This window comes from Choloepus didactylus, chromosome 18 (assembly GCF_015220235.1).
Source record: "Choloepus didactylus isolate mChoDid1 chromosome 18, mChoDid1.pri, whole genome shotgun sequence".
In the NCBI taxonomy this organism is placed as follows: Eukaryota; Metazoa; Chordata; class Mammalia; order Pilosa; family Megalonychidae; genus Choloepus; species Choloepus didactylus.
In genome coordinates this window covers 36,636,494-36,648,654 of record NC_051324.1, presented here as the reverse complement: position 1 = coordinate 36,648,654, position 12,161 = coordinate 36,636,494, and the positions used below count along the sequence as shown (strand labels likewise).

General features: G+C 37.0%; 1 protein-coding gene across 1 annotated transcript in view; it reads left to right on the top strand.

Moving 5' to 3' along the window:
* PRR11 (proline rich 11) overlaps positions 1-9,717 on the top strand; it is a 58,422-nt gene extending 48,705 nt beyond the window's left edge. The window contains exons 5-10 of the mRNA XM_037809198.1: positions 2,359-2,616; positions 3,544-3,642; positions 4,452-4,564; positions 5,454-5,513; positions 5,603-5,699; positions 7,682-9,717. Coding sequence (XP_037665126.1) covers positions 2,359-2,616; positions 3,544-3,642; positions 4,452-4,564; positions 5,454-5,513; positions 5,603-5,699; positions 7,682-7,750 — 696 coding nt within the window. The 3' untranslated portion in view covers positions 7,751-9,717. The remainder of the gene's footprint in view (positions 1-2,358; positions 2,617-3,543; positions 3,643-4,451; positions 4,565-5,453; positions 5,514-5,602; positions 5,700-7,681) is intronic.
* Positions 9,718-12,161: the final 2,444 nt, after the last annotated feature.

Below are 12,161 nucleotides of genomic sequence, written 5' to 3'. Positions count from 1 at the left end.
ACAGTGGTAGTGTTGCCAGATATGGGCTTCTAGGTTCTTGGCCATGCCATGAGAAAGTATTCAAGGGTACAGCACAGGCTGAGAAAGCAGGTAGAAAGTTTATTAAGAATGCATGTGAGATCACTCCCTTTGGCCAGTGTATGGACAGATGAGTAGAAAAATGGGGACAAAAACTAAATGAAAAATAGACTGGGATGGGGGGATGGAATGTTTTGGGTGTTCTCTTTTACTTTTATTTTATTTTATTTATTTTATTTTTTTTTTTTTTGGAGTAAGAAAATGTTCAAAAGTTCATTCTGGTGATGAATACACAACTATATGATGGTACTGTGAATAGTTGATTGTACACTGTGGATGATTGTAGGATATGTGAATATATCTCAATAAAACGTATTTTAAAAAAGAAGAAGAATGCATGTGAGAGGATATGTGAGCACTCTCACACTAAAAGAAGGGTGAGAGGCCCTGACACTGTGGGGCAATCTGCTTTTACAGATTTTTATTACTTTTGTAATTTTTATTAACGATTGTACTACCCTCCCCCTTTTCCTCCTTAGTTAATGCTTGATCTTAGATGACTCACTTAGGTGGGGTCATTCCCCACCCCCCCACCCCCCAGGTGCTGTTTATTGCTGTTCTTCTCAGAGATAACCTTCTCCTTGAGGTCTGACTGCTTCTTGGAATTTGCCCTTTGCTCAGACAGCCACTGCCCTAATTCTAACCCTGCCTCAGTGTGGGACTACAGAATGAAACTTATCTTATTTCTTTCCCTAAGAATTTTCCTAGAACTACATATCAGTCAAAACTCTTTTTTTAGCTGCAAGTGACAGAAACACAATTCAGTCTGGTTTAAGCCCATGTAACCAAGAAGTAGAGTGTGGCTGCATCCAGAGGCTCAAATTATATTGTCAGCTTCCAGGCTGTGTTCTCATCTTTTGACTCTTCCTTCCTCCAAGTTTCCTTCTCAGACTATCCTTTTGCTGTGTAGCAACATACCTTCTGGCAGCCCCAGATTCTTATTTTCATACCATAATAACTTCAGTAAAGTGAACAAAACCTGGATTATGTACACAGTCCTTTGGAGATGTCCCAAACTCATCATTACTGGAGGGTTGTCCCCATGGAAAACCCAGGGTGCTTTTACCAGAAGATGGAGGAGCGGCTATTGTGATAATTAAATTAAGTGCCCTCAGATCCATTCCTTACCCTTCAGAGGCGTTGCAGGGGGTGCTGACTCTTGCAGGCTGCGTTTCCCAGGCTCTGGGTCACCTGGCTCCCAGTTGGGCTAGTAGGAGATACTGATGAGAGATGAGAGGTAGGGAGAAGACAGATTGTTTCTCCCCTTCCTTCTCTCCTTTGGGCATTTCTCCATCAGTGGTTGTTGTGGCCTCCCTGGCTACAGGTCTCACTAGACAAGTCCTCCAAGTTTCCTGAATGTCTGGATAAACCCAGCTCCAGAGCCCTGGTTACACTGGCCTCTTACTTTTGTCCATCTAGCTGCAGGGCGTTAGACGATGTTGCTCATCTCTGGACTGCCTCAGTGTATGCTTCTCAGCTCTTTCATCACCACTGTACCCAATTCCTTGCATTACATTCCCCCTGGTTTAAATATTAAAGTGATTTCCATATTCCTGACCTATACAGGCAAGAAAACATGTTTTTCACAAACTCCTCCCCTAGGCAACATCCCTATTTTCTGTCTAAAACTCAAAGATTCAAGTTTGTGCTCATTTGTTTGGAGAGAAGCTTCTGGGATTCCAACCATGCTCCCAGAATTTGTACTTCAAGCTGAACTAGCCAAAGGAAGAAAAGGCAAGTCACCTCATTTCTCTGGGTCTCACCTATAAAACAAGCTTCCTTATCTATAAAATGGGGATGATACCATCTTTACTTCATAGGGTCATGTTCCGGCCTTCTTATCAGTTCCTTGACTGTACTAGGTTCTTGGATGCATTAAGTACTTTACCCTCTGCCACTCACACTTAATTGCTTTTTTGCAGTATTCTTTTGTTTTGTTTTGAGTGTTTGTGTGTGTGTTTAATGTCTGTCTTCTCTTACCAGACTGTAAGCTCCATGAGGTGACAGGGCTCATATTGTACCCATATGTGTATGTGCTTGGCACATAGCACATACTCAACAAATATTTGAATGAATGAATGAATGTGAGTGAGTGAATGGATTTGTGATAATTAAATTAAATGTGATAATTAAATTAAATGATGATTAAATGAGAAAACATGAAGTACTTGGTTCAATGAGAAAACATTCAGTTCATGATGGTTATTATTTTGATTATTCTCAGTAGCAAGCATGAAATTAACCTGCTATTTATTTGCCAAATGTAATGTTTTCTTCCAGACCTTCTCAGAAAATTGTTGCCCAAGCTGTGGTCAAACGTGTCAGCCGAGTGGTAAATTTACAAATGAGCTGGCTTGTGTTCTAACCACCCCTGGAGAATCTCAAGCTGCACTTCCTCCCACACTGCCACAGCCAGCTAGCCACCTTCCTCCTCGTCCACAACCACCGCCACCCCCTCCACCTCCTCCTCTACCTCCTCCTGCACCACCAATAGCACCGTTACTGCTCAGAAAAGCAGATCGCACTAAAGCACTCCAGGTAGGAAACAATGTAGTAATGGTGTGTTTTGGTAGCATGCAATATAGGAGTAAGCCCAGGTGGCCTTTTAAGGCTGGACCAAGGACTTTGACAAGAAGGCTACATTTTTTCCTAATTCCATGTCTTAATTATTTATAAAAACTCATTTCCCTGGGAACTCACAAAAGCCAGATTTAGAAATGAAAGTGATGTATTCTCTTTTTTTTTAAAGGATAAATGAATCAAACCTAGTAGAGTGGAAGATTCCTATTGGCTTCTCAGCATATCCTTTTTCCAAAAGGAAAACCTCCCTGGGAAACCAAATTAAAAACAGAAGTTTGATTAGTGAGTGAAGTCAGAATAAAAGGAGTTGGCAGATTATAAAGTTTAATGTCATTAGGCCAGAGAACCAGTCTCCATTATACTCACTTGCTTGCCAAAGGGACCAGAATAATTGTGACTTACTAAGGTAGACACAACCTTATTTAAAAACCTGCTTGATTTTCATTACAGATAGAGTTGGTTTAAATTGGCTGAGTTAAATCCAGAGCCTATTGTTTTAATTGTCCTAATTATACCGTTCTGTGGGAGCTGGAGTCATTCTTCTGGGTAATTCAGATAAAACCTTGCTTTGATCTGAGTAACTCCTTCAACTCCTGCCTTATTATAATGAGCCAGGGGAAGATGCATGGTTGCAGGGAATTAGTCCATCTATTATTTACCATCAAAGCCTTAAATTTTGATGAATACCTTTCAAGAGCATCGGCATCCCTGGGTACTAAAGATAGCATTATTCTTGGTTGTGTTGAAAGAATTCAATAGGTTCCTAGGATAAATAAGAGTGTATGCTGTTAACTGAGTCTTCAAAAACTAGATTGGGATTTGTATTTGCATTTGACTAGATGCCCTGATTCCAATTTGAATTCTAACTTCTCTGTGTATTTTAAGGCTGAGCCTTTAAAAAAAGACGGACCCATGCAGATAACAGTTAAGGATCTACTGACTGTGAAATTAAAAAAGACACAGAGTTTTGATGAAAAGAGGAAGGTAAGAAGGTGTTGACCATATACATGGTCTTTCAGCTTTTAACCTGGTTGTACCTTTATGGCAAATAAACAAAAGCCACATGTATAGAACTCATTCCAAGAAAAGTATTTGATGTTTTATTTTAGTAGTTTTGGGTCTCTTCAATGAAATGTGTAGATCTCAGAATTATTTAATAGGACAGTTTCATCTACCAAATCTTTAGTCTGAAGAGGTAGAAACATACTCTGAAGTTCTAGAATAAAAATTGAGTACAGTAGTAAATATATCTTACACATAAAATATTTGGTGCTTCAGCAAGCTTAATTTTTTTTGAACTTTTTATTTTGAAATAATTTCAAACTTACAGGACAGTTGCAAAAATAACACAAAAACAATACAGAGAACTCCAATATATCCCCTACCCAGATACTCAGATTTACCACTTTTAGCTTTTTGCCACGTGTTATCTCCCTGCCGCCCCCAAACATTTGAGAATAGGTTGAATATATCATGCTCCTTGAACACTTAATGCTTCCATGTATATTTCCTAAGAGCAAGGATGTTCACTTATGTAACCTCAGTAAGTACAGTTATCAAATTCAAGAAATTTAACATTGATATAAAGCATAAGGTCTGTATTCCAGGTTTTTCAGTTGTCCCAATAATGTCCTTTTGGGCATTTTCTCCTCCAGTATCAATTCCAGTCCAGGATCATGTGTTGCATTTAATTGTCATTGTCTCTTTAATGTCTCTCGCTCTTTTTGGCATCCTTTCATTTTGAATGATATTTACAAATGTATTTTTAATAATGTTTTATTTTGCAATTAAAGCTTGTACCATCACCGAAGGCACCGAAGCCTCTAGTTACCGTCTCTGATCTGCAACGTGTTACCTTGAAACCTAACTCCAAAGTGTTATCAACTCGAGTTACAAATGTCTTAATGTAAGGCACTGCACTGTGTTACGCTCTACTGCTACTTAAGAGAATAAATTTTTGCTTACTTCTGACTTTAAAAGTTGTATATTGTAGAAAATTTGAAATCTACAGAAATATTGTAGAAAATTTGAAATCTACAGAAAGGTTTAAGGAGGAAAATACAAATCATCTAAATAATCCTATCATTGGTGATAACCACTATCAACAAGTTGTTATTTATCATTCTAGTCTTTTTCTAGCCATATACTCTATTCCCTCTATTTCAAGGTGGTATCTATTATAAGATACACTATTAACTTAATAACAGATTTTGGGGAAAAAGAAATACTATCAAGAATTTTTTAAAAGCCTGATTTAAAAAAATAATAAAATATGAAACTAGCATGACTTGGAATAAAAAAATATGAGAAGTGTTGTGTGTGTGTATGTGTGTGTGTGTGTGTAATCATATTGTAGATACTATTACTGATTTTCCCTATTTAGTGTGTCATGAAGTTTTTCCCATATTATTAAAAATTATTTTAAAACATCATTTGACTTCTTCAGTATTTACTATAGGTAAATTTAATGGATAAAATCCTGTTTGAGATGTTTAGGCTGTTTATGATTTTTCTATATCTATAACTCTTCAATGAACATCTTTGTTAATCATCTCTGTGTATAGCTGAGTTTTTCCCTAGGATGGATTCTTACACATGTAATTACTAAGCCGAGAAGTATTAGTTCTATAATTAATTTAAAAATTTTGTATCATTTTATATTCCCATCAGAATCTTCTGCTATATTTTAATGTAATGAATAGAACTACTTTCCAGGAAGTTGCCTATAGAAACTTTCTTTGGGAAAAGTGACAAAAATCTGGCAAGCTCTAATTTTCATATCTTTACTTTATCAGTACCCCTGGTAAAAGCCAGATAGATCTGCGGAAACTACTTAGAAAAGTCAATGTAGAAAGGTAACACACTCTATTATCTGTATGCTTTCTAAATACATTTGAAAAGTTGGCATAAAACACAGCTCCTAATGTCTTCAATACCTTTGCAGGAGCCCAGGTGGAACACCTCTTACCAATAAAGAAAATATGGAAACAGGAACTGGACTGACCCCAATAATGACCCAAGCCTTGAGGAGAAAGTTTCAGGTAGGCCCTTAGAAATAATGTCTTTGTTTCCTTTACTTCAAAATCATTATTTGGAATCATAATCTAAAGTAAATTTCTTAATAATATTAATACTTTTTTAATGGGCCCGTATACTTTATAGAACACTTTCATATTTAGGCTACATAAATTTCTATGAGATAGCTTGGATTATCATCCACTTTAGCAAAGAATGTTTGATTTTATTAATTCCTTAATGGGTATTTATTAAGCATATGCCAGATACTGTGGTAGAGTATCAGGGGTACAGTGGTAGGGAAAAACAGACACAGATCTACTGTTTTAGGGATTTCAGTTTAGTGAAGAAGATAGAGGTCAATCATGTGTTTGTATAATCTCGCACTGAAGTAAGTGCTGTGAAGGAAAGGAGCAAGGTTCTGTGGGAACCATAGAGGAACTTGACCTAGCCTGGATGGCCTATGAAGGAGTCCCATAGGAAATGATGATGATTGAGGTGAGAGTTAAAGGATGAATAGGCATTAATTGTGAAGTGGGGTGTGGGGTAGGCCCACCATGGATGTCAGGGAGTAGACAGTTCTAGGCAAAAAGAACAACATGTGCAAGGGTCCTATGTGGGAAGGGTCATGGCCTATACTAGCAACTGAAAAGCAGCCAGTGTGGTTGCAACATGGAGAGTGAGCCTGACGGTGGTGAAAGATGAGGGTGGAAATGTGGATTGGATAGGAGTTAGACCATGCAGGGCCTATAGGAAAAGGTCTTGGCAGCTTTCTTCATTATTGTCTGCACGTGTGACCCACACACCAAAATCTAGTGTTTCAACTGGCTCTGGTGTGATTCCTTCCATACTCAGTTTGTCTCAGTCATCTTTCTAGCATCAGACTGGCACTCCTGCTAGAATACTGGGACAGAGGGCTGCTGGCCTCTTTGGCAATGAAGCTTACATTTTTGTCTCCCTCTGGCAGCAGAGAAACACCACAGACCTCAACATTTATGTCACAGTCCCCACAACAGTCTCCCACACCAACATTGTCCACCCTATCTTCACTACTGAAGAATTAGTGTCTTTTTCAAGACAGTTTGTTTTCCCTCCTGCCAATCAATTAGCTCCTCCTGGGCACTGCACAGTCTTCTTTGGAGGTGTGGCCAGGTTCTTCCTTCCTCCTCTTGGAGCATCAAATACTAGTGGTAGATCCACTCTCAGATCACATTCCTTGGTGATACCACCAATTGTGAAGGGCAGGGTCAGTGGGCAAAGGCCTCACCAAGGGACTAAGCCCCTTTATTTGTTTGGTTCCAGGATCTTTGTTGTCCCTACCCCACCCAATAATTAGTGCATTAGGTTGGGTACTGTGGACACAATGAAAATATAATAAATAATAAACTGACATATTGAACAGTCACCACAGAAGTCATAGATAAGACTTAGACTATACATTGTGCCCCCCCAAAAATCCACTTACTAGGAGGCTGTTTGGAAAAACTGTTGTTAGATTTAGACTGACTTTTCCAACCCGGTCTTTAGACTTCCTCTCCTTGAAATCAAGTGCAAGTTAAGTTTTGCATTTGGCTACGGGTAACAGAAACCTGTCCACAGTGGTTTAACTTAAATATTCCCTTGGGAAGTAGGCACCCCATGACTGTTGCAGCAGCTTCACCATGTCATCAGCATCCATCACTGCTCTTTCATCCTTAATGGGTAGCTTTTATCCTCAGAATCCAGATGGCTATACTTTATGAAGCCTCATGTCCACTTTCCAGGCATGAATAGGGGAAGGGAAAAGGGCAAAAGGTTGTGCTAACTAAGCCACTCCCTACCCTCACCCCTTTAAAGAAGCCCTCTCCAGGAATTCTGCATAGACCAGGGAAGCTAGGAAATGTGAATTTTAAATTTGGACAGACTGTTACCCTGAAAAAAACCTGGGTTCTGTTAGTGAGAAAGAAGGAGAGCTGTACTGGCCACAGAAACACAATCACATTCTAATTGGGACTTTTTTTTTTCAAAGCTGGCTCACCCAAGAAGTCCAACTCAAGCTCTGCCACTTTCTACAAGCAGCTTTGATGAACAAAACTGATATCAACTTTGCCTAACTCTATGTGAGAATTCATAAAATATACAGATAAAACCACCCTAAATCCATTTTTTATATAGTTGGGTATGTATAAATAATTATACTAATATATTATTCCAGTTAAAGAATTAGAGGTGTATGGCATTCACACATATTATTGTATATAGAGACTGTTCGGATATTTTCTAGTTTGCATGTTCGATAAGAGAACCAGATGGGAAAATGCAATCTCCAAAAAGGTTGGAGAGGTTGTTCAGACTTAACTTCATAACTAGTTTGTACTAATAGGTGTAGCTATGACATTAAGAAAATAGCCTGGTTCCTATTCATCCTGAGAATAGTCATGGAGGAAGGTATTTGCCCTGTTTAATGTTCTTCACTCCGTAAAGGCTCTTCCTGGGTAACTGAAAGGAAAAATATTTAACCTGTAAGGCTCGTCCATTCATTAAGTTCTACACACTTGATCAAGGCCCTCTAGATTTTATACCTCTTCACTACAACAATTAAGAGATAATACCATCCCCATCCAAATACAACTATTTTCCAAAAGGTTTTGAAGCAAAAGGCCCAATGTGACCTAAAAAATGGAATACATCATTTCTAGCTCCTCAGGTGGGTAGTTGTATCTGGCTCAGTGAAGGTCTGAAATATTCCTTACTTTTATTCCTGCTGTCCACATTCATGCAGCTAAATATATATTTCATGAAGAGTTCAACCTGAATCTTATATTTCCCACTACACCTTGCCAAGGATCCCCTGAGGTCCAGAGCGGGTTCTCTGTGGAAACCCAGTTTCCCTGTCCTCACCACCTTGTGGATTCAATAACCATGTAAAAATGCATACTCCCTAGATTTTGTTCTTTCTTGCCAGTCTAGGGTTGCCAGATAATAGCAAACAAAAATACACAATGCCCAATTAAATGTGAATTTCAGATACACAACAAAAAATTTTAATATAAATATGTCCCAAATATAGCAAGGGACATATTTAAAATACAAAATTATTTCGTTGTTTATCTGAAATTCAAATCTAACTGGACATCATCTATTTTATCTGGACCTTATCAGCCAGTTCTCCACAAAGTGGCCAAGCATTTCTGGGAGCCCCCAGTTTGCCAGACATGCCTGTTCAGCAGCGGACACGACTGTAGCATTAGCCAGGATCCCTATCGCATATGTGCTGAGTATCGTGGAAGAAGGGGAACTCTTATTGCTGTGTGTTTAACTGAAGACACAGGGTTAGCTTTTAAGCTGGTCACCTTCTCTACAGTAAAAGGATAGCAGCTCCTCAAGGATAGGAAACAAGGGTTCCAGATCTTCACCAAACTTTCTAGCCTGACAAGAAACAACTACATAGATGATATCCTTGAAATATCCCCAGGTTAGCTTAGACTAACAAGATATTTTGGCAGTTTCCCAGAAAAGCTTACAATTCCACAGATAAATAATGCTTTGAGATGCCAGATGAAGTGTTGGAAAGTCACCAGGCTGTGAAGCAATGTTTGCACCTAAGAGGCAATTCTGTTGATGAGACCCAAGTTTACGTTAACAACACACTTATGAATGAAAATTAAACAGATAGTGAAGTTTAGAGACATATCTGCTTTTGGTAAAATTTTTTTTTTTAACTGCTAGCTACATTTATATTATGCAAGAATAAAGGGAATGATCACTGAGAAGCGGTTGGGTATTTGTAAGAGAAAAATATTTTATGGGGTATTTATAATATTTATAAAAACCACCATACACTGTATCAGTTTAATGTAAATGATTTGATCACTCTTGTGGTATGAAGGTTCATAGGGAAAATGTTATAAAAATCTTAAGAGATAAACATTTGCAAAGGCACCACTTTACCAGTATTAAAATGTATTCTACCTTGCACCTTGTACTAATTTTAATGACAGATTTTCTACTGTAGCCATTCGAGACTCTGTAAATGCTATGGCTTCATTAAACTATTGCTTATGATTTGCCTCCAGTGGCTATTCTGAGACTGAAAGATAACCAGAGAAAATAAACAAAGATACACCTAGTTATGTTTTTAAATAAAGATTAATAAAAACCTTTGGTTTTTCTCTTTTAACCTTTTTGCTAGAAATATAACACACATAGAAAAATACATACAGGCAAATATATAAATTAACAAATTATAAAACAAGCACTCATGTAACCACCAAAGAAATAGCCATTATGAGCGTCTAAGAAGCCCTGCCTGCATCCCTTCCCGAACACAACCTCTTCCCCTAAGAAGTAACCACTGATCTGCTTGTTACAATAAACATTCCTTTGCTTTTACCCTCTAAGGATGCATCACTAAATGTTATGGTTTGATATTCCTTGTTTCTGAACACTATATAAATGGAATCATACAGTATATATTCTTTTGTGTCTGGCTTGTTTCAGTCAACACTAGTTTTTAAGATTCGAACATGCTATTGTATAGAGTTGTAGGTCATTTATTGATTGATTGATTGATCATTTATTTTTGATGTGTGGGTATGTCATTTCATTCATTCTATTGCTAATGGACAGTAGGGTTGTTTCCAGTTTTGGGCTATTATGAACCATGAATACCATTATGAACATTCTTGAACATTGCATATGTACACAAGTAATTGTAGTCTGTATATCTAGAAGTGGAAGTACTAGGTTATAGAATGTGTCTATTTTGAGCTTTTCTAGATATTACCAAACTGATTTTCCAATTGGTTGTACCAATTTACAGCCCCATCAGCAGAGTGTGAAGGTTCCTTTTGCTCATGTTTTCTTCAAGAATGTCTGGTCTATTTGGTGGGTTTTAAAATTTTAATTGTCAAAATGTTTTTTTTTTTTTTAACTTTTTATTTTGAAATAATTTCAAACTTACAGGGCAGTTGCAAGAACCATACAAAACCAGTACAGAGAGCTCCAATATACCCTCTACCAATATACCCAGATTTATCAACTTTTAACATTTTGCCACATTTGTTATATCATTCTTCCTATCTATCTATCTATCTCCATCTATCCATCCATCGATCCATCCTACTTGTCTATTTCCTAAGCATTTGAGAGTAGGCTGCATACAACATGCTACTTGAACACATAATACTTCCATGTATATTTCCTAAGAACAAGGATATTTACTAATGCAACTTCATTAAGTATAGCTATTAACTTCAAGAAATTTAACATTGATATAAAGCATATCATTTTTTAAAATTCTATTATTTTGGGCATTTTCTCCTCAATTGTTAGATCCAGTCCAGGATCATATATTGCATTTAATTGTCATTGTCCTTTTAGTCTCTCTCTCTTTTTTAATTGTGAAAACATATATGCAAAATAAAATTTCCCATCTCAACCACTCCCACACATACAATTCAGTGGGATTAATCACATTCACAAATGTTATACTACCCTTACCACCATCCATTAACAAAACTTTTCCATCACCACAAACAGAAACCCTACACCCATTATGTATTAACTACCCATTCCCTCCATCTCCACCCATAACCTGTACTCTCTGAATTCCTGTATCTATGAAGTTGCACATTCTAGTTATTCCATATGAGTGAAATCATAAAATATATGTCCCTTTGCATCTGACTTATTTCAGTCATCATGATGTCCTCAAGGGTCATCCATGTTGTTGCATATATATCAGAACTTCATTACTTTTTACAACTGATCTATTTGGCTTATTCATGTTTTGTTTACTTGAGAAATCCACATGATGTGTGTGGTGAACATACACCATTGTCTTGGATTTATGAGTTGAAGAATTGTTAAAGTGTCTTAAATCATCAAAGTCACATACTCACATACTAAACAGCAAATAATCTACATGGGGAGGATCACAATATAATTTATGTGGATAAACACAGATTTTCTCATTTTAGTTGACTCTTCAAACACAGAGAGGATCTAGATGTGTAGAAGTAGAGAAGGGAAAAGTAAAGAGAAAACAGACAAACAAAAAAAATTAAAAATACAATAAATAACCCACCCTTACTCCTTTCTAAGTTCTTGTTAGTAAATAAGATTTAGTTGAGAAGAATTTATGGAAGCCCAATATAGTTTAATATGTCAAAAACACCACTACTATGGACTTAGTTCCCCACCCTTTCTTTGAGGATTAAATGAGATAATTCTTGATAAAGATTTAGCACAAAGACAGGCACAAAGTAAGTAATCTGCAAATGTTTGATTATTACTTGATACTCCAAGTAAGAACTCATTAAATGTGAGTGATCTCATTCCATTTCTACCTCAAGATTATTTCAAAAATTAAATCTAACCATTCAAACTTCCAATTAGCTAAATTAAATACTGAATTATAGCTTTCCACACATTTCTTCGAGGAAGAATTTTTAAAATTATTACAAGTTGAAGTATTCATTGTAGAAAAATTAGAAAACAGAGATATA